This window comes from Haliotis rubra, unplaced genomic scaffold (genome assembly GCF_003918875.1).
Source record: "Haliotis rubra isolate DU_JTF1 unplaced genomic scaffold, ASM391887v1 Scf56, whole genome shotgun sequence".
Taxonomy (NCBI): Eukaryota; Metazoa; Mollusca; class Gastropoda; order Lepetellida; family Haliotidae; genus Haliotis; species Haliotis rubra.
In genome coordinates, this window is record NW_025767257.1 from 2,323,952 (window position 1) to 2,348,711 (window position 24,760).

Genomic DNA, 24,760 nt, shown 5'->3' on the forward strand with positions numbered 1-24,760 from the left:
ATGACTGGTATGAAACTATTCGGCTACTGATTTAGTTGACAATCGGGGACAATAGCATCCACATAGTAGATCGGTTAATGTAATAATATACAATTTGACCGCCTTAGTACCGACCATTTACATGCTTATTTTTCTACCAGCAGACTGACTTTTAGAAACAGAGCAGCCATAGATCACGGCGAACTGTTCTCCAGCGAGGGACTTCAATGTGTATTTTCTCTTCAATCATTTTATTCATTATAGTATCATAATTCAAAGTGGGATTAACTTAATTCAAGTCCCGCGTTTATTGTATAATATTTCATTTGTTTGATTTGCTGCATGAAATCAATACTTTCCATTTCTGAGCCGCTTTGCTGAAACTGCCCAAAATGTGCCAATATTTGATAAGGGTTATCCACGGTTTGTGTGATATAACGAGTTATGATGCGGTGACGCTCTCGCCGTCTATTTCAGGCATAAGTGGTTATCCTCATGACTTCCCATGCATCATATTGTTGTCATACAAGATCAATTCGTATTATTTGCATGTGATGGAGGCATGCTGTCCATGATAATCTTCCTAATTGTCCATACAGCCAGACTCTATATTTCAGTTTCCACACTTGACTGTTGCATCATTTAATCTATATCCTGCATGATATCGTTGATGAAAATATATAACATGTTTTCCTTTGTTTCTATAAGAATGCCACTTTTCTCGCCAACTTAAAAAAATTAATTTCCAATCATTAGTTAAGATTAACATGAAAACTTTTTTCCTAGAGGTAAATTTTAATAAAATATTTATAGACGTTACATTCTTTCTTGTATGATAGTCAATCTGTCATTAGAAACCCAGCCTGATATATCGTCCATGCTTCAAACCTCCGCCTTAAAGCACTTGCATAAGTACTTTTGTAAAATTATGTAACACTGTATATGGACTATGTTGTACATAGGGCTGATGGCCCACACTATTGTACCGAAATACAGAAATAAATCAATAGTCAATCATGATTGAAGGAAGCAAAGGTGGAACAAGGCCAAAACCAACTGCGACATCAGGTGTTCTGGTAATGGTCCGTTTAGCCTGCTCTGCCGGTACTATCCATCATAGGTGAAGGTCACGAGGAAACAGCCAGTTGCCGGCACAAACCCCAATAGTCCTCAACGTCAAACAAACAAGCCATGTCTTCTTCTTACGCTTCCTCTTTTTCTTCTTGTGAAATATTTTGATTCCGCAGTTTCCTCATATTTTGTACAAAAAAAGAATAGTTAAGCTAAAAACACCAACGTGTACCATGTACATGTATAAACACGTTGTCAGAGTAGAATATAATCTAATTCTTGATATTCTTTCTAGTTTGGTCTAGTATCTAAATACAATTAAGGTCAATCGATACTATTTATGAGATTAATAATGCATTCCTTATGTATGCAAAATAAACTCGATTGACCCCGCGGATACCCGTCCTTCCCTTGTTAATTCTATCGATTCTTCTCTGTCGCCAGGGAGCAGTTATTGTGCGTTTCAGGTGTTGTTATGTTCGGGCCCATTCGTCAACTTCCGTCAGAAACCGGACGTCAGAAACAAGAAGCCTGGCTCCCACTTACACCAGTCAAATGAACAGAATATGGGTCAACCCGAACACCGTTAACCTTCTTGTCAGAGAGACATGACAATATTTCAACAGCATTTTACATTGCTGATTACAGTTATTTTTTACAGTTACTTTTAATTTGATTTAATTTGATTTTTTAATATGTGTTCGTGTTCCCTGTTGCATGGTGCAATGGCGTTTTATAAACACAATTCAGTACTATTTACTACATGTGCTATTTGAAAATAACAAAACGTCAGCATTAAAACTGTAACAGATGTATTAAACAAAAATACCAAACAGGCAACAATGGTCATGTAATATATGCAATAAACTATGATGTACAATCACAGTCAGAGAAAAACAGATATACGTGTACCATAACAATTTGTTGGATAGGTTCCAGCAACATGACGTTATGAATTGTCCTCCACTCAGGAAGAGAGCGCTGCCTATCATGATGGAATAGCATTCTACGCCTTGCCTCTAATGTTCCCACTCACGGCGTCATGTGAAGTTCACGGTCTCTACCATGAAGTCTCTATAGAATTGCAGTGTCTGGTTTGATTTTGTGGAATGTCTGCCACCTGTGTTGGCCGGATAATGGTCTCCCGGATATTCAGAAACTTATAACTGTGTATTGCATATATTCTCATATATTTATTCATGATATACCAAGTTGATTTTTGTCACTTCTAGCTATAATTTAAACGGCAGACTATAAGATCCAACTATATTACCTCACGTCCAGTTGGTGCTAAAGGCCAGTTGAGCAGCTATGTTTTATCCCAACGTGAATATCCTGTGTCACTGCAAGTAACATTCAAATGATTAGCATTTAAAGAATTATTATGCCAAGAATTGCAAACATGACAAAACGACCTCACAATTTTACATGCTTATGTTGACTGCAGTTTGACCGATGGACACATATATTCCATTCCCGAGTAGGTGTACACTTTTATTAAATGACAATTTTCCTAGTGGTCTCCGTTATGATTCGAGGCGTCGTAGTATTCTACTGATTAAACGAAGAACAGACCTGTTCCTTTTATCTAATTAGGACAATGTATGGCGATCCGGCCATGATGTTACTTGAATATTGAGTTTGCTAAAAGTGTTGTAAAACCACACTCACTCACTCACTTGGTTATGATTCATATTAATAGAAATTTCCTTTACACGTAACTCGTTACTTTCAAACAGCATGTTTTCTTTTTCTACTGGAAAGTTTACACGTAAGTCGATACCAAAGACAACATGCAGACAAACGAATGGGATTCTCTTCCGGAAACTAACCGAATCCGGGAACAATTTCCCATCGCAGTTGTTCGACTGTGTATTGCCCGGCTACAACTGAGAAATGCCCGGCTACAACTGCCGAGAAACAGCCTCTCGGTGATCACCCAAATAAGCCGGTGAAATAAAATAACAACTTTTTATTTGCTCCTGTACCATTTGAAAAGAAATATTTCATTTGTGCCGTTCATTTCAAGTTACAATTATACCAACATATCTGCTGTTAGATTTACAATATAATTCAATATTCACTGTTATTAGAAACATATATCACACTTTAGATCAGGTTGAATACACAGACCTTATTGGAATTTTTGCAACGTAAACTGTTAGCCCAACCGCTCAGGTACAATAATCACAATCAACCTTTAAGGAAATATGTAGGATATTTTGAAGGAAAATAACAACGATCTTTCCACTTCAAGCATGCCGAGGATTTGCTTGTCCATAACAAAGAAATCAATGAAAAACGCTCTTAAAGGTTTTCTGAATTACCAAATGAATGTAATCTATTGTTAGGTTCCACAAATCGTTGCAATGTTTTCGTCAAACGTAAACAGTGACTTCTTTGCAAACACGTCAAGAGTTGAACGAACAGCGTTTCAGTTTTGGATAGCATAATAATTGTATCAGCATTCTAAAACTAAGTCCAGAGGTGAATCAAAGAATCCATGATACTTCAATATATGTAAGAACAAAATGGGGATGTAGTTTGTTTTGTTTTGTTTTTTGTGGTTTTTACCATTGGTCAATCGCTACGGATATTATGATCGGTAGGCACATCATGTATTAATAGTGTATTAACTGGAGCAGATACAGACATACCATATATCTCAGAAGCCACCTATGCGACTAAATGGACCGGTTTAAGGCTAGTTGAGTCGAATGATTGCACGTTATGGTACTGTTACCGATGTTCATGATGTCAATCCCTGTGGTATCTGAAAATTATATACAAATTGCGGACATACTTTTGGTGAACAATAGTACAGCATAGCGTACAAAGAAACTCATATATATATTGCGCAAGCTCGAATGTCTTCCCTATTCATTATTTATAAAGACCACAGCCAATCCGATACGGTCACTTATGTAACCGCTATTCAGGCATAATGAGCAATTTCAATATTCATCACCTGGGTATTATAACAGTTAATGCATGCCGAAAATAGACTTCATTAGTAGCATATCGTAATAATTACCTATGGTAATTCTTGTACTTAATAAACATGGAAATGTGTTTCCATTACTGTTACTGTAACACTATCTTTAATGCATATAAGGCATATAATAATCATCGCCATGAGTCCACGTTACTTGAAGGTTTCCTAATCTGAGAACCTTCGCCATCGAACTTTTGTAAAATAAATTTCGTAAAACAATTTTAAATACTTTTGCTTCATCCCTTAAATGATTAAGCCTTAAATGATCACCATGACATTAATGGCAATTGTGTTATGAATAATAAATGTAGAGATTGTTGCTACAGTTTTATTGATGTGTTAATGTTACGTTGTTTCTCCTAAGCAGGCCGAATAGGAGGACCACAATATAACAGTAACGTACGTGTATCGAAGGAAAAGACAAGATTTGGAAGGGCAGGCATGGAGACTTGGTAGATTTACATGACATCTTGCCCCGATGAGCACAATATCAACCACTGGTTTGCATGGTGCAGGATCGAATTTTCACAAGCCTGTTGGCATAATCTGCAATAACTTTGATTGTAACGTAAACAATAACAACCTTCTTCCAAGTGTAAACAGCAACTCATGGAATACTGTTCCCTGCTTGTCAGATTAAACCTTTAACAAGTAAATGACGTCAAAACACACCATATTAGCAATTGAGCAAGAATTGAGCTGTATACACTAATATAATGTTTGTTTAAGGTTTGTGAAAGGTATCAGAAACTCTTAAATACTCTTTGATCTTACAACGGTAAATATTCAATCCAAAAACATACGTTTAATTGAGAAGGTTACAAAACCGAGAACAAATTCTGTCAAGTGTGATTAATGGATCATTTTACATTCATGACAAACTACTTGTCTTCTCCTTTGAGTCCAAAGAAGGTACACGTGTTTAAATGTGTTTTGATATCCGTTTTAATTTCCGTTTCTCTATGAACAGGTTCTCAAATACCATATTGTTGCCACTAAGCTCACTTATCAGGCACCACGGCAAGAGAAGCACCTGTGTTGAGGTAAGAAAACATTAACAGGTGGCCAGCAAAGACAAAGTTTCTCAGGTGTGTTATATTTTCATTTCGAGCGATCTGGGGTTAAGAGAAATAAAGCTGTCAGGTCGATGGTGCAATGTTTCGATAAGATTAGAAACGGCATGTCTTTGACTCCAATTGCTGCTCTGCTTTTAATCACACAATGGCAGGACCGGCTGTAATGAACGACGCAATGCTAATATTAATGTAAATAAGATGTAATCGTCGGTCAGCCGAGTAACCTAGCACTGTGGAATTTCATGCTTCCAGAGACCTTTGCAACAAGGCTTCTGAGAATTGAAGCATTTGTGAATTCCTTAAGGGCAAACCCAGTCCATGTTTGGCAAATTAGGCCCGACTGTACGTTTGATGAACTATTATGTGTCTCTCAATTGGCACGATTGCCAGGAATTGGGAGCCATGTGGACCTGTAAGAGAGACGTTAGTATGATAGCTATGGAATTACATATTAACCGCTGGAAGGGGTTTACCTAAGAACGTTCCTGAAGATATGAAAAGATATGTAAGTACTCATTGTGGTTACAAACTATTCTGCACGTGATATATTTATGTCTGTGCGAATGTTAACGCTTTGCTTCCATAAATGATATGGTTGGTGTCTGCCCTTTAACTTCTGTAGATTGAGATACCATTGTAGATGGTATTCCCTATGACTGACATACATTGAATTCTGAGCTCATATTTGATTACTTGTTTCATTATTTAAGCGGGTAATGTATTTTAAACTTTTTAAATAAAATACATCATAGATGATATCATATAACTAATGATGGTGACTGATAGTCACATTTCGTCGTATAACATTTTGGGAGTGATAACAGTAAATACACGGAAATACGTACACTGACAACTCGAGTATCGCATGATCATATATGATGTCATCATTCTTGCAGCAGTTCCATGTTACAGTCTGCAATAAATACTTAACATACTCAACGTAAAATTCCAGCCAGACTGTTTCCTTATAAAAGTGGCAACCAAGCATATGTGAATCTGCGGTCTTGCGTCAGCTACATAATTGGTAACTTACATCCTGGGAAACCCAACATTATTCAATCGATACTTATGTGAAAGCAGTAGTTAAAGGGTGTGTGTGTTTTTACTTCATATTAAACATCGGAGGCCTCCAGTCGGGATTTGAACATTATCGGAATCAAAAGGAGGTGCATTTCAATGAAAGAGACATCTTGAGTCGACTGAACGTTCGCTCGTTTTGGAGTATTTAATGTTTCACTTCCGTCTGAATTCGAATACGTCTTTAAAATGTAAATTTTGTGTAAATCAACATCTTTTTGAAAGTGTAACCGCTGAGCAAATATTATTGCTCTATTCAGTTTTGGGCAGATTGAAAAGGTGATGCAATTTCTTACCAGTAATGGATGCATAAGATTAGATTCACCGCGGCCTCTTTACATGGTAAAGAAATTAAGGGTAAAGAAAATCTTATCATCCAAAATCGCATATATGATATTACATCAAATATATCATTTACTCACCATAATATCCTACAGATGATGGGACTGAGTCTGTTCTATTTCCATAAACCGATCCCAAAGACGCCACCATATGTATTCAACAAAGGGTCCCAAATGATTTAAAACGTAACACAATTTCCATAAAGTTATAAATATTTCATATATTTGGAAATAAAATACACTTGTTGCCACTTCAGCAAAGAGACGTTATGACTAAAGAATATACCGATCAATATTCCAAACACATTCAACAACAGATGAAATTCCTTTTCCCATGTGCATTAAAAAGATACATCTCTATAGCAACGATGAACACATTATGTATGGAGGTTATAACAACACAACCATCATACATTCTCATGTTTGAAATGGAGGACTTGTGTCGTGACGGTAGCCTAAGATCCAGCTCCCCAGGACGCTCGATTTTACGGTTTAACATTACGAGTGTAAAATGTATTCCCAGTATACCCAACGAAAACAAATTGCCACAAGTATTGCAACATCCATTTTCCCATTTGCTCTTTTCCACCAACATTACTCACGTTGAATCCAAACCACTCCCATACTGGGAGCTACTTCATGCCCCAAGGGGTTTTTCCACAACCAGCTCGGAGTCCGTTTTATATCATTTGTCAGAATTATGAATACAATTACCTCCCTCCTTTGAGCTCTATGTTCGTGTAGTTTTAATACTGAATTTATCACTGGTTTTGTAAGCAAATATGCTATCTCTGAATATATGAGAATTTATGCGTGTTGACTAAGCTGGTATCCTGGTGAGACGCCATGGTGACACTCACCCCCCTCCATCGTCCGCGCAGGAACGTCACGGGGTCCTCCTAGAATGCCAAAGGGACTAAAAGGGGAGGATAGTACACTATCAAACAGGATAGATGGGTTCGTATGTGAATTCTTCCACGCATAATTTCATAAAGCAAATTTCTGTTGCATGAATATGAACGTTTGTGAAAGAGAATAACAATGGAATGGGCTTTTTTCTGAATACTGGTATAGGCGCATGTAAAAATCTGTTGATGTTCATCTGGCAACACTTTTATGTTGACCCGAATATGATCCAATCGCCATAACACTTCGGCACAGTGCCAGCCAGAAGATGCAATTAGACGGCTCAAGAGGAGTCAGCCATATTGAAATGTACATTTTAACACACGTATAGTACGATATAGTAGGCAGTTTAAAATCAATAATTGTTTGTGAATTGGAGTATGAAATGAATAACGTGCTGACGTTGAGAACAGAGACTTTGCATGTGTTTGTGACGGACGCCGACGGAGGGGCAGGATACAAAACCTGGCATCCTCTCTATTTGGGGGCGATTCAGAAACCGGTTTTAGTAGAATGTGTTATGATTATGGCAATGGTTTGGGTCAGTATTATTTGTATTCAGTGTGGGTTTTTTTCTTTTAAGAGGTCTCGCTGTATTTTTTCACGACTAGATGTCAATGTACATGCTTCTAATTTGGTTTAACTGATTTGTAATACAGTTTTTATCATCAATTTTCGTTATGTACAATAGAGGAAAAGGACTAGAAGAGCTCATGTGTACCATATTTTCGATGTATTGAAGTATCTTCTTTAAGAGGCATTTAGAAAGCTGTTATGATGAAGAGGAACACTTTTTTATGGATAGACATCTTCTTTATTACAATAGATGCGACGTTTCGGTGTAGATCTTAGCACTGTTATCATCATTTGTTTGATAACGGTGTTAGGGTCTTCACCGAAACGTCGCATCTATTGCAATAATGAAGCTGTTATCTTTAAAACATTGTGTTCCTCTTCATATTGTAGTATATTGTCCATTTTACCATTCACAAGTGTAAATTGCGAAACTGCAATGTAAACAATTACCCAAGTGTGCTTGTATATCTACAAGCTCACCTGAGGCCACACATCAATGCATAATAGACGGGATCAAGAGACGCGTCCTTGTACCAGCCATCAATGTGGTACTAGTTCAACACCATGACATCGCCGAAATTGACAAAGTGAGAAAATGAAGTTCAATTTAACTGTCTTCCAATTTCAATTCAAAATTCTCCTTATGATATAAGTAATAACAATTTAACCAGGAGTCAGATTTAACTGCGACGTAATTGAAAGTTTACTTAAATGTATTTTTGTAAATGACCTATGTTAATATTGACCTATGTTATTCGCAATAGGAAGAAAGGACATTAAGAGATTAGGCGGTTAAGTGTCATACGTTGGTATAGTTTTTTCTGCCATTGTTCTTTCAGTAGCAGAAAGCAACTCTCATTTCGTAATGAAATGAAGGCGATATTGCCAGGAAATGGATCGCCCGTCATCTCGTGTTTTGCTTTAGTGTCATAATCATCAATTACTATCCGTGGCATAGCTGCTTCGTATACTTTGAGTGGGTCAAAGTGCCAACTGAATCAGCGTTGTCCCCTAAGGCAGTCGATATGACCTCATCCTGTACATTTCTAATTCTATCACATGGCATTCAGTTGATCACATCCTGTAGGGTGTATGGTGCATTCGGCTGAAATAATAATATTTTTCCCGATAATATTACGACAGAGAGTAATGCCATAAATCGGACTGTTTGGTCACGTGACAATGGAGTCGTGATATCTCGCGATAGTATTAACGAGGTGACCAGAATTGATATTGGCAGTTATGCCCAGCACCACCCGGTTTGCTCGGCGGAAATTAATTAAATAAAAAATGGTTGGCTCGGAAATTGAATATAACAGAAATTGGACGTTTTCCACCTTGTTCCATTCTATTTTCAACAGCTTCAAGCGTAGCAATTTCCTCGCTTAGGCATCTCTATATTCGGCCACCATGTCCAAAGATTCAGAGAATTGACATTTGCAGAAAGTGCCCTATCACATAGATATTTCATTTGATCTTCGAGTCGAAGACAACGCTCTTTTCAAGAATGCCGCTTCTATTAAGGAATGAATAATGTATTGTTGTCATTCTCATCATGCGTAGAAGTCTTTCTGGGCTATGGTTTTCTGTCGGCATGAGTCAATATTGAATTAAATATTTACCTTTTACTATGCTCTTTTTACGACCTTTTGGTTATATTTCACCTTTAGATGTTTCTCATTTGTAACAGTTACGTACTTTTCTATATCCATCACGTTTATGAAATGTGATATTTCCGCATTCTATTAAAAAATGCAAACAAGTTTAGACTTCCTTTAAAACATTTTAATCTTGCAGTTCAGCACATGGCTAGTTCTTTTTCCAGACTGTCGTCCCATAAAGTCTGGTAACCAATATATTCGCCACAGAGTGTCTGTAAATGGCAATTTCGCTAACCAACTATAAAGCTAAAGGAACATATAATTCAAAATTTGAACTTAACCCCCAATGGACAAATCATGTTGCTCTTGTTTGACACAAGCTCCAGCAGTGGGTAATATTTTCCAAATTGCTCAAGTCAGTTTTGAAGATGGGTCACTGGAAGATACATTAACACATCTCTGATCAGTCAAGCCTCTGTGCCGATTACTTTTATTACAGACACTGTAAATCGATGTTGGTTTCTGAGTAGGGGAAATGATCAATTGCGATTTTTGACATCAGCCTCAGAGATAATATTTTATTATCCCAAATCCGAACTTTTTGTACTGAAAAAGTGACGCACGTAGACTTTTCGCATGTATATCAGATATGTGTTTTCCTACCCGAACCCGTTTTTGTACAAATACCATTGACCATCACAGACGTTGCAACTGTCTTTATCTATCTTACGACCGCGTGAATCAATACTGGCCCAAATTTGGTACGAGATAGTCGTTAGGATGATAAGGTCATTATACCTAGGTCATCGCAACCTCGTGAAAACAGCCTCAGCTATTTGCATTTTCAAGAAGATTAGCATTAATATTGTACGTTAATTGATGTATACGTTTACGTTACGTCACCAACGTCCACTGCAATGTTCCCAAACTGTAAACTTGGTGTGTTCATGTTTGATGATGATTCTATACCGCAAGAGGTAAATATAATAATGACATCACGGATGAAGTTATATTTTACGTCCTTGACGTAAAAGAATTTTAAGTTTTATCTAGTTAAATAGATATACATGCGGTCAAAAAGGATGCTTATTCTCATTCCATGACCGTTTCCGAATCAGAATTGAATAAGTAGGGCACACTCTGTATGGAAACAGGATACTAAGTACACTCATCACCAGATCTCTATCGGGAAGTGGCACACTTCGTTTACGCATGCCCAGTGCAGCTTAGGTGCTTCTGTCATTCCATGTTTCCCAACAGTACGTTCGTATTACCTCCCTTAGGAGCATCTAAATCGATTTTCTTTAGTTTATTTGTGCAGCATGAAGGTTAGACAATAGAGACAAATTACCTAACAAAAAAACGTGTCTTTTACTTTAATAATGAGAGTGTGATTTATACAGTTGTAACAGTCTGTTGTGAGATTTCACATATAACTCCTATTATGGGTTGTAATAGGATTGAAGCCCAATTGAGACAGATGATAAAAAGTGTTCTTCCAATAATTTATTGAGATTCACCTTGATGTCACATTTTGAGGGAAAGTTTCAGAGAAAACACATATACGAAAGTGACAACAAATTGGAATTGGTAAATGGATTAATGGAATGTTTCAACAAGGCCATCAAATGGAATAATTGAATATTTAAACAAGGCCATTAAAATAGAAATATGTAAATACTTACAATTAGTTATTTGACGTGTTACACATTAATCAAACGATACCCTTTGGGAGGGGGCTATAAACTTTACAAACACAATCAACATGTATGAGTTACCTCCCCTAACTGTATTTATGGGTTACCGTTGCCAGGAGATATGCTGAACGTAACCATTAGACCTTTGATCGTTAACGACATCGATGAGTCCAATCAGGTGTAGTTCTCCAAGTGCCTGATGCTCCAAAGGTTTTTTTAACATTACATCAGAAGCAGTTACAACAAAGGCGTCAGGTGTTTTAATATGCTGACAAACTTGTCACATGTATCTCAGTATCACCCGAAGACCCGATGCCTGTATATCAGGCATTCAGACGTACTCGACCGTGTCCAACGAATGATGTTAGCAATCAGTTAGGTTGGTATAAAGAATCAATAATGATTTGTGTATTTCTCCCTATTCAGACCATTACTTGCCTGTCTTCATTGATCATATGAGTCACTTGCCATTTCTATAACCATAAAGTGACAACAGTGTATATTTCATTAGATGTTGATGACTTGTCACCGAATCCATCAATGCACTTAGGATGGAAATGACCTGATTTTAGCGCCAGCAACAGCAGCACCAGTCCACATAGTGCTCATTCCATATTGACAATTGCGCAGCCTACATGATCAATGCTAATTACACATCATGGCCGATTCAGACTGACCCTTGTTGCTTTTTGTTGTTATCCTGTGATCTGAGTAATTCTATAAAGGGGCATAATTCCATCATCCCATGTCTAAATCGCCTTACGCGTTTCCACAGCCTCCCTTTATGCTGTCATGTTCTGATAATTTCAGACCACCACAAGCGACGTTTCCAGATGTTGAAGCTAGGATCTTGGTAAATTGCTAAACAAATGTGAGTTTGTGTTGCAAAATTTGGTTAAATGGGATTGGAGCTATCAGCGAATGGAAATCTGTTTTTGTTGAATGAAATTAAACCCTCCCAGACGCCATATGTGGATATTGTATATTTTATTGTATTTCTATCCATTTTAACCATTTCTGTAACAATTGATCATCATCTGAAAAAAGACCTCCATTTCTTGGTATGTATCTACAGAATGCAAGGAATATATATCAGAGATGTATATGATGTCATTCCTAGTGCTATCTAAGGTGACGTCATGCATTTCCACTATCACTTGCTACCTAAACGTATTAACTCCCTTTTCATTTCACAACAACGAAAAGCAGTATTTGGTTCCAAATGTGCTGTTGCGCATTGGACGTCGGTGAATTTCATTCCAACGCAATAACTTTAGCACCGACACATTTGTTGGCAAAGAACATTCAGGTCCCAAAGCATCACCTGCTACGACTATCTTGAGGGGAGATATGGATCTGGTTGTATGTGTAGTTGTTCCCAATCAGTGACTCTGGAAAATGAAAATGACATGCTCCTGATATCCTGAAACCGCACTATATAAACCAGTATACAAAAGTACATAGGGAGGGCTTTGGGGTTCTGTAGACGCTGATCATTCTTGAACAGAAGAAGAAGAATGTGGACCAATACAAATACCCCAATAACTTATACAAAGTCTATCACTAATCGAGATGTCCTGACTGGTCTAAGATCTGCTTGTTCTTCGGTTTCTTCAGAAGCGTGTTGTTGCTCCTTCACGTCCCATCTCGGAGCTATGTCACCTCTCTTACAACGCGTACTGTCTGTTGAAATAGATTTTGACCTAAAGGCGAGGCTGTATCTTCTCAGCAATTATGCCCAATGGTGCCTTTCCTTGATAGGATCCTTTAGAACATAGGACGTTTCAATTCAGTGGATTGCTGCGTTTGTGAGATGTAGTTTGACCATGGAGCATCTCAAAGACATCACTCGTTCTCACTAGAGCAAGTCGGTCGATGGAAGCTCTGACGATCGTTTTTCAATGCTATTTTCAATAGAGAGGTTCGTTTCAATCGAACTGATTTGAAGTGTCTTTCTTCGGGAGTAAGTTCTATCATTGCCTGACGTTCAACTGACCCCCACTCACTGAGGACATGTTCCTCTGTAGACTGACCAATCCCGTAAGGTTATTTCAGACACCGCCCTACAGGCCGGACATTTGAGTTTTACCCCACATGGTTTATGCTAATGGTTTATCAATAAGGACCATGTCACGTTTGGGCTTTCAACAACATAACGTGCATGCCTGATACTGGAATCGAAACGTTTATCATGTTTTTTCTTTGAAATGCACATCCAAAAAGGGAACATATTAGACGTATTTATCTAAGCGCCACATTCTATTTTAGTTAATTTACAAGGCTCGGTTGCCGTGTGCCGATAGTGCCAGGACGAAGCTGTTCTTCAAACTTTGAGTGTTATGCTTGTAGCGAGGTCCACCGTGCACACGAAGGCGCATGATAATGGCAAGACTTCACTACGGAACATTATGAGTCAATGGGTGTTTGTTGTTCATTAGTAATACTTTACTCACAGTGCACTAGGGGACCTGTCGATTGCAAGAGACAGATATGAAATAGATTGTTGTTTATCGGGCCGGATACCTTCAGGCTGGCCCTGATCATGTTTTCATTGCCATGGCATGGAAATATCCATTGTTTGAAATTGCACAATTCTTGCAGTCATCCAGATAGTCAGCAGTTTGAAATTCAAACAAATTATCGACTTTCATGGAGGTTTCCTAGGAAGATAAATCCTTCATCAATACTATTTATCACAGAACGTGAGGACAACAATCGACTGCGCACGATTCAATAGATGACTTTCTTGTCTTATACAACACCAGGATTAAAAAGGTGTTGGCTTTCTCCGACCCAACAAAGTACATAGCTCAAACACCTTATTCCGCATATAGAAATGAAGCGTCGATAGCTAAGGATATGGGCGTTCGTTTTGTACATTGACTTAATTTAATGTAATTTTAAGATTCAACTTGAGAGGAAACATTGCCTGTAATGATCATTGATTTTCACTTTGAATAAATACGCTGAATTCCTTCTGAAACAGGGTTGTTTCTGGGACCAATCAGTGGGCGGGTTAGTGAACATGAAAAAGCAAAACAAATGCAAACAAGCATTAACATACGTAGTTTTTGAGTTATAATCATACTAACTGTTTAAGGTTACAAGTACACAGTAAATACGTTCAGTGGACTGAATTTGCGATTGTCAGTTGTCACAAAAGTAAGTCTATTGTCACACTTCATAATTCTTGTGTGAAAACATTTTGAACTATACAAACCCGTGGTATGATTGACAATACTTGTCACCGCGTTGTAACTCAAATGACGAAAAAGTAACAAATACGTAAATCACAAGAGACGTCACTTAAACACCCTACCATAATTATGTTTCAGTTTCAAAATATGAAACAACGACAGCAACAAAACATTAAAGGGTAAAATCATATACAGTACACAGGTCTCTGGTATTCAATTTGGTAGACAGGAACGATGGCTGTATAATTCCGCATCTTCAACATGCCCCATGAGAGGCCATATTCTAACGCCTGGCCCTGACTGCAGCCAGTAGATGGTGCTTCCTCACACATTCGCTCAACTTTCAAAACGGATCAATACGTTTGTTTAAATTACCATTCAGAATACGTATTTCTTGAATATGTAGGTATCTAAAGGCGCAAATATATCGTGTTGTTTAATTTAAAGCCGGTTTAGCTCTGGCAACTAGCTGAGCTATTTTTTTTTGGCTGTTAAAAATGAATGAAAAGACATAACTGTCCTGTTGAAGGTGTTTTTCTTGGAATTTCCTGCAAGTCTTTGTTGTGGTGGCTTTCTTACCACTTAGATTTGGAGTGTTATTCGTTGTCCTCTTAAAATAGAAGGATAAGTTTACTAAACAATTTGTTTTCATTGTATTTGGACTAGTTCTCCTTTTATCATTTACATATGTATTTGTTCATGGAAACAGTTTCTTTGAAGAAACGACAATCCAACTTAATCATAACCAGTATTGATCCATGTCGAAGAGATCTTAAGTACAAATGACAAGTAAACGTTCAGCGAGGACTGACATGGAACCATAAGTGCAACTCACATCGACACTTGACATATCAACGCTAGAAAATCTAATTGTTTCTTCAGCACAATCCAGACTGGGACCTCTATACAAGCCGCGAATGTCACCCTGAACGTGAGTAGGGTTTGAAGCAAATAGTCAATTGAAAATATAAAGAAATAAATTCACGCTGGGGCAGCCCATTGTGACTTCATTAGCTTAAGCAATGATAGCGTAGCGAAAAGTAATCGCTGAAAGCTTTTTGGTTATATTATGCTCTAAACGCCCAACCAATGGATTGCTAGCGGCCCCCTTGTCGCTGGATTATGCGAAAAAAACAGCCAGTGTCCCGGACTTATGGGTGCCCTGGAATGAATATTTTCGATCGATTGGTTTTACCTTAGTCCCTGGTACCTGCCCCGTCTCTACACCAGTAGAGCGCTACTATCGTCCGTTTCAATGAAAATTAAGTTAATCAGCTCGGTTGTAAAGGCAAGACTTTCTCCGGGAACCAGGAACCCCTAGATTACAAGAGAACTCGCTCGATACTTGTTTTGTTTTATCACACAGGCCTTATCGATACATGCCTCGGCCCCCAACGGCAATCTTCAAAATCATTCAGTGTATTGGCATCTAATTGTGTGCCTGGGACAAAGCCTTTGGAGGAGATCAGGCAACCACAGTTGCATTAATCTACGCTTGTCCATTCTGAAAGGAGTGAGCTTACAAATATTTGATGAGGTTGGCTGATGCGCGTGACGTAACAATCATGGACTCTTCCAACTGCTAAGATTTTATTGGCTCCGAGAATCTTTGCATCGAACTTTACACATGTAAATGAGGTCGCTTCGGCACATAAATTCATTAAAACAGTCTTTTGGTAATGAGTCCTAGATGGATATACCATACCATTGGTTTGTGTAGGCTTACGCTCGTTTTACAACCGCCTGCCAAAGCTGAAGCAGACGACACATTCGGGTTTCACTATTTACCGGACGGCATCAATACAGTGTAAGCGAGTGTGCAGATGAGATGTGCCCGAGAGCGGGCAGGGGAAAGTCAGTAAAGGATTACTTCGACTAACCGTGCTACTTGCTGTGAAAGGATTACTTTAAATGGATTTGGATGAAAATTGCTCCAAAATTAAGCAGTGTTAAACACCGCTGGTTCGGTTCTGATATGCATCATCTTTCTGAGTAAGTAAACGTGATTCGGACATTTTTCCTTTTCGGGAAGTTTGAGTTTTACTATTAGTGTCTTTTTGTGTGTGTCTTCACCGGTGTGCTTTGAAGTATGGTGCACGTGCTTCGTCCATGCATCCTGTGCGTGCATGAACGTGCATCTTGAGACCTGACTTCAGATACGTGAGTTGACCCTTTTTGTTTACATTCTTACCCCGTGTATACTAACATATACCCTCTAACACCTGTTAACGACCGATGATCTGTGTGTTTACATGTGAATATTAGCTACTGCCTAGAAACCACTCGGGGCAAAAGTTGTCACTCTAACGGAACAGGTCAGATTAGGGTTTCCCCCTCACTGGACATATGACATTCAACCGATATATTGATCTATGTATGGGATTTCGAGCCAGGTAGTAACATGAATGCTGTTCTATTGCCGCCATCTTGTTTAGCCCTTGAGCTAGCGTCGATTCAAGGTTGCCTTGGATACCAAAGGGGATGCTGTGCCGTCATGTGAAGTATTGTACAAAGCCAAAAAACAACTTCAGATAAAATGGCTTGGGTACATTGCTGTAATAGTTACTACCGTGGTTTATTTTCATACGACACGACCTCGTCCTACTGGACACATGCCATTGAATTTTTGCCGAACACACTAGCGTCTATGGCAACTGCTTCAAAACAAAATGACATGGAATAGATCGATCTAAAGAATCGGGCTTAGATGGCAAGACCGTACCAGACTGATTAGTCTGTATTCCAATTAAGACAGTACCACCGGCCAACACATCGATTATCAACATAGCGGATAAGTGTCTTTTCTGTTCGTAGCAACAGCAGCGATCTTGTGTATCCCGACTTGTGGAATTAGCAACGCTCGGTTGGTATCCTTAAGAGACAATTGGCAATGCCACATAAATAATTTCACAAAGGACGCAACTTCTGTGTACTTGCTGCAAAATATCCAATGAGGCGTTTTGCCTCTGAGAGGGCCTCAGCAGCTGGTGTCTTCTTTAGGCCTTCTTATGCTATCCGTACCCTGAATATGACAGCTGAACCGTACGGCACCATCATAAGAACAGAACGTACTATTGAAACCTATTTAGTTCCACATATATGCTTACTTGTCGATATCGCCAATGTAGCTAAATCCCATATTCATCACATTATGGTTGTACACAAAAATAAAATAAAAAATGTTACTTTTATTCCACGCCAATGACCATGGCATGTCCTTTCGTTTAGTCATATAATGAATTATATTGTCGGACTGTCAGTTCTAACTGTACCATGATATGCAGTGTACACAGATGTTACGTTAAAACAGGTTAATGTATTGTAATGCTATTTGCATTATTCAGTGTTATAGAGTATGCCAAGCGTCTACTTCAGAAATATGCCTTAATGCATCATTGAATTAACTGATTTAACCTCATAAAATGTAATGGTGCATTCCAATTTCAACGTGAAGTCATTGCAAGGGATTTGTGGTTTACGTGCTATAACTTTTAAGCTATATTTCCAATGATCGTAAGACAAATAGTTATCCAAATATGATATGTAGCTAAACCTAACTGATAAAGGTCGTTTTGCAGTTTCAATGAAATTATCCATTTCATCCACTAGATTAAAACATGAAAAAATGTGTTCATTTCTTTTTCCAAATCGGCCTTCAGTTTCTTTGAGTCGGATATGGTAATGTCTGTGTCCCCTAACTCATTCTGACAGGTTTGACAAATAACCATTTGTTGGGGTTTAGCACAGATCGCATATGATTGAGAAGCAGATTTAACTCAACGGGAGCTGATTCCCAAGACAATGCTGTGAGTTCTTCATGTCAAAAATATTATTACAATATCAAAACACATCAATCTTGATGAGACGTGGAGTAGAATGCATCAGTACTTGGCAGTGGCATGCTTCCTTATTAGTAGCAAATTAAGCATTAAACCGAGGAATGTTACGACTTAGCAGTGTTACAAGTGTTACAAGGTTAATAGTAACATATCTGTTACGTCTTACCGAACCGCTTATTGACGTAAGATTTACATTGAGCCTCATTTTCAGGATTGGTGGGATGCCCCCACTAACCATTTGCCAGGAAGGTATTATTTCAGGAGTTCAGGAGGATTGAACACTGCATTGGAGACTGGCTTGCAAGGGGATTTTCCTTCATTTGCATCGTTTGTTTACGAAACTCTTCCACTTCCGCTTTGTCACGTGACAAGACTAAACCTGCTGCGATTTACGTCAAATCATGCAGACTGGTAAACCTGACGTTGTTATTCGTTCGAAAGGGATGTAATGATCTCTGAAATTGATTTCATATTATAAACAAATTAATATTACAATGACTCTTTCGTAATCTGACATCCATTCAGGTTGAATATATGCACCAAGGTGGTATATTCAGTCATGTTGAACGCCAAGCACAAGATTTCATTTAATATAGACCTAATATCAAACCTACCTGTAACAGGTTAATATCATATATTATTCAATTAGTGTAAGTGGTGGTTTGTTACGGTATACGCATTGTGAAAACTAAACTGTCTATTTTTTTAGTATCTGCAAAGCCGCTTGAGTAGGGTGTTATATGTCACCCGTGTCAATTTTATGTGCGTTAAGTTTATTTATTCATAAACAAGAAAGAATTTACAAATTTCACATATACAATTTATCTACCAGCTTAACTGACAAATACAGGAACGAATTATATCTTATAGGGACATTTGCCTTATTTTTAGTGTATTGAATATTGACTCTGTATTCACTTCTTGTGTATCTATGCTCCTATTGGTAAGCTGGAGGTTTGATGAAATGTTCTTGTCCAAATGTAAAGTCATTGTGATGAGTATATATGTGGTAGATACCATACAAATATATGTCCGATGTACGAACGTACAGTAGTGTATACTTAGGTCTGTGCTGCCTACTCGCACTTCCGGTCGTAACCGAGATCGTGTTCTTACATCGTTTCTGCCAAACCTCACAAACACTGACATTGTCTTGAACCTAAAATGGGCAGTTTGTTTTGAATTTTATCCCGAAATACAAATTATGTCCTCGGGATTTCTGAACATTTTCCTCATCTGGAGGTTTTCCTCAGCGACTTAAGTTTTCCAGTGGCTGGTTTTGTATTGATTTTGTGATCCATATGCTAATTTCAAAAGATGTGATTGATGTTCCCAAGTCAGGACCTTTACAACGTATGATGCATGGATTTTATCCATAATAGCGGAAATTGGCAGAGCACATGTTGTAATGTTATTTTTGTTTCCTTTTTTTCATTCTTTGCGAAGGTAAATCAAGTCTCAAGGATTTGCTGTCTTACTCCTCGCCCATATGTACACGCCTCTATAGTGCATCCCTCTTGATGGAAATCGTTTGCAAGCAGGCATCCAACATCCCATCTAGAGTCTGGCTTTCCCTTGCATGCACAAAAATTCGATTTTGACTTAATCAACGGGACGAGTCGTGAGAAAACCAAGCCTTCATTGACTTGAAGAACGATCCCTTCCTTCTAACGACTAGTTTGGTCCCAGAGTTGCTGCCCAAGATGAAACCCATGCACTATACTTTGTAGTCCTTTTTTATGCCGGACCATTTTCTTGGATGGACTGGTATCACTTGCCTATACCAATAATGGTGAATTATTGGCCGTTTAGGACATTCCGGTTGGAGTGTACACGTGAGAGATGGCTTCTGAAGTTGTCAGATGAGGCTTGGATGCAAATGACTTTTCTCAGAGAAATTCATTTGTGCATGTGTCATATTCAGTTGCTGATAAACATTTAATGGTAAATTAAACAAAAGAATAAATATTGTGATACAACCAAAGACTGTAAACTGATTTACCACCAAAATGGTAAATGGTAAAAATGTAAATGGTAAATCTAAACATTGGCTCCAGTGTATGAAATACCTGCGGTGTGGTTATTAGTTATTAAACGTTGCCTCAAAGTTTCTTAATGTAAATACACATATAGAAGAGTTGGATTTTTTTTAAAAGTAATGTTATTTTCTTAGGTTTCATAAAACTTGAAACCCATATGTGAAATCTTATAAAACAAACACAGATCAGACCAGACTAGATTTGAATTACAGAAAACATTCATCATCCTTCTTACTTTGTATGCAGCTGATATTAAATGATGCACTCTTTAATTACGCTGAAAGGAAATTCTCCAGAGAAAATAAGGAGGACAATCAAAGATCATGGACTTTCTTTCTTTCAATATTGAACCGGTAACAGATGGTGCTGCCAGTGACATTTCTGTTACAGCCTGGAAGTGGGCGGTGTGTTCGTGCTTGTTCACCAAGTCCATGTTCTAAGAATATTATTCCATCATGATGAAAGGCTCTAATGTGACAAGATATAACCAAGGTTGTTGATTACAACAGAATCGACTCGACGTGATTACTATCGAAAGGACCACGACAAAATGAGCGCGATTGGGTGAAAAGTAGTAATAAAAAATCAGTATAGATTGAACCAATAACCATTATGAAATAATTCAATAATACAGTTCATGTGTATTTTATGAGAGACGTCAGATGGACACACTGATGAACTGTTGCGTGAACACGTTTGGATGAATGATGAACGTGATACTTGTCAACTTGTCAAAGATGCTATGTCTCTCTTAAACCGTTTTTCACTCCCAACTCTACTCATTATATCTTTTCTTTAATTAGGTTTTGTTTGATATTGGTCATATATGCCTAGTTGGACTGTCTTGAGTTGTTTGGAAGGCTAGTGCTTGGCTGAATTGCCCTATTAGCATTGAACAAGAAACTGTTCTCAAACACAATGGTGATATATGTTTAAACTATTTGTTTATGTTTGGTGTAGTCAACCCCTTCAAAGTATGATACTGTTGCAATCCAATGTATGACTATCATTTGTGCAACACAAGAGGTACAACGTGGATGGACTTCAAAATTACAAAACTATGGTGGCCACATGGTCGACAAAATGACACATTTGTCAGTATGCCTCTGCCTGTATTCTGATTATGGAATGAGTCATACTGGGAAGCCCCTTTGCTGCTTGAGTCAAAGAAAGCATGTACGATTTGTCAACTGGCATTATGGCTTTCATTCATATTCATTCCAAGTCAAATAGTCTAGACTCTGTCAACCTGAGAATTTGTTGCCACTTCTAGTTCTTCATAAGTGAACATTCATATTACTCAAGGGGCGTTGGTTATGGAATAAGTACCAATGGGAGGGTACCGCCACATACTAATCTAACATTACCCTGCAAGGGACTGGCAACGCCAGAATATAGGGCACACTTATTCTGCACATACGATGTAAAAATGGTTCATATCTCTGTCCGGGATCTTTGCTGTCCATCACCAACCATCGTCTTTCACCATACACAACTGATCATGGTTTTATGACACAATGATTGTTAACAAACCAGTATCGTTTTATTACTCAATGTCCTACTCTCGAGAACTTGTGTATGAGCTTCGTGGTATGTTTTCCGAAAACAGCAAACAACTTGATTTCGACTGTGTTACCAACCATGAATATTTAGTATCACCTCCACTGTTCGCTGTGTTTGTTGGAACCTTATAGACCAAGACACACCATCGTTTGTTTTCTGGGTAACCTTTCTTTTGGTGAGAAGAGTAGTTCTATTACACTTTTAACTAACATACAAGCTTCATCTTACCTTTATTTATCTATATGAACTCTGCAATCTCCTCCAGCTTCAACTTAAACGTCGAGTGTTTTCTATTTCTATTTGCATTATTTCTAAGTGGATCCGAAGACGTGTATTAGATAAAGAGACGTAGATTTTCTGGTAGCAAATACTCGACTAAACGATCCCAGTAGAACATGTTTTGAGTAAAACCATTGATGGATGTGGGAAAGCATTTCTGAAACACCTCTTATGGAACATATATTATATCTAACGTGTACGTTACCGTATATTTCTCAACCAGATCGGCAGTGTATGTGTATTTTATATAATCACATATACTTTCTGTAATGATAATGATGTTAAATGCTTACTTGCTTCAGACACAAATGGTCTACTTGGAGGTTCATGTTCCCATAATGATTTCAGATGAGTAGGTAGCTGTATTGTAAACACCGTGCCACTCTGGAGCCGAAGGATGGCAGTCATGTTTAGACATTAAGCTAACATTGCCGGGAATTACAGTGGAGAGACTATGACAGAATAGCTTAGTTTTAGACGAGAGGACAATGGCTTTAACCCTCTAACAGACAATAGGATTCAACTGTTAGAATGTACAGATATGACGCTACAGGCAAGTTTGAAAGGGTGATTATGAATATGCATGATCACATTGCGTCTAGTTTCCATATTTGCAAAGTCTGATGAAAATATCGAGTTATTCGGGTTAAAGGGTGTCTGTCCTGTTTGCTAGATATTAAATTCTCAGTTCCCTCATTCAGGCAGTGCCCCCCGAGAGTTCCTTAACTGAGCTACATTGAGCAGCTTACTGAGGCAATGTGAAGAGAAGATGACTCCAAATGGAAGATGAATTCATTGAAATTCGGACAGTGTTATCGTGGTCTGCTTATGGGGAAAGGTTATGAGTAAAATCCATTCCTTGATAATCGAGCCAGACCCTTATGGCCTTATTGTGAAGAGATGTGATTACTTCAGCGGTTCCATTGCATGAAAACTGCACCAAGAAGGAAATTACACGAAAATATTAATTTCGTGGGAAAAGGGTGAAAGCTTTCGTCTTGAAACGCGCGGTAACGACATCCCATCGAGTGTAATGTAGACAGAATGAGATATGGTCAGATAGGATGCCTGGCATTTAAAAGGCATTATTTGGAGTTATTTATTATCGTTTCCTCCAGCCTTTCTCCACTTAAACATTGAGTCAGGAATTGGAGTCCCTGACTGTACATTGGTTTAAGCGCCAAAAGGTCAAGCATATCCAGGCTCACTACACCCTTCCACCGACCAGACAAGGTCGTGACCCCGCTTCGTCCATCCACATGTAAGACCTGGCCAGTAATATCAAAGTCCATTGTATTCGTCCAACAACTTACGTCATAACTCATTTATGTCCTATTGTACAAAGTAGATTGATTCTATGCGGTATGTTCACTTTGTACTCTTCTCTTTATGGTGATCGTGTTCCCGGTGAACGGAAGGTCAGTGGTTTGATTCTCGGACGCGTCATACCAAGAGACTTTGATAAAAGGTGTACTTGTTACCCTGATTGGAGATCGCCATTAGAGGTAAAACGAGGAGTGGCCGGCTTGGTGTTTGTATTTGTTTTTAGGTTGATGCTCTGTTATAGTAGGGATCATGTTAACCCGAGGCATTGTATCTCACTAGAAGACCCCGGGCTAACACAAATAGACATACACACACAAACACACACACACACACACACACACACACACACACTCTCTCTCTCTCTCTCTCTCTCTCTGAATTCCTAACGGGAAGGACAATTGCCCATTTTAAATATACCCTCCCTCTCTCTCTCTCTCTCTCTCTCTCTCTCTCTCTCTCTCTCTCTCTCTCTCTCTCTCTCTCTCTCTCTCTCTCTCTCTCTCTCTCTCAGCTTAATCTATATCAAAACTTGCAAGGACGATTGAATTACACACACACTCACATGCATGCGCAATAATCTTGAAAACGACATATACACAAACGTGTACCATTTCCAAATTTCCAAAACGTATTGAACTATTATTATGGTCAGCCTGGCGTATACAATCTGAAATAAATAAATGTGAATAAAGTTTGTTTAACCCGCTTTGAACAGTATTTCAGTAATATCAATATTCGATGCCCTTTGATGAGAGAGGAAAATCCAATATCATGCAGGTCTTAGACGATTACTGACTACCGATTACTTTGGCAAGGAACACATAGTATGGTGCTTACAAACGGACCTGGATTCGGAACCAAGTCATAGGTTTCTGCCACTCCTCACGGATACAACTTTTCACGGACTGCTGCACCTTAAACGACGATATGTCATGGGATATCCACCTCTATAACGGCATATAATTGTGCAACGGCAGTGCATTGTTTAATCCTAGAACAATTACTGTCCTTTTCATGTTTTAATACTTCAAACTTTTATGGCAGGAATTCAAGGTGGTCACGTCTTTAGAAAACATCTTACTGACATCGAAGTTCACAGCACTTTCGTCTATATAACACACAACCCTGTTGTCTGGGTGCAGGCTTAAGAAACAAATGACATCATATGAAAATAAAACTTCATAATATATTCTAAAGC

At 38.3% G+C, this 24,760-nt stretch overlaps 1 protein-coding gene across 1 annotated transcript in view; it reads left to right on the forward strand.

The window, feature by feature from the left end:
- Positions 1 to 16,089: 16,089 nt before the first annotated feature.
- The window catches only part of LOC124253965 (innexin unc-9-like), an 86,109-nt gene continuing 77,438 nt past the window's right edge, over positions 16,090 to 24,760 (forward strand). Inside the window, exon 1 of the mRNA XM_046687815.1 lies at positions 16,090 to 16,508. Within this exon, the coding sequence (XP_046543771.1) occupies positions 16,438 to 16,508 (71 nt within the window). The 5' untranslated portion in view covers positions 16,090 to 16,437. The remainder of the gene's footprint in view (positions 16,509 to 24,760) is intronic.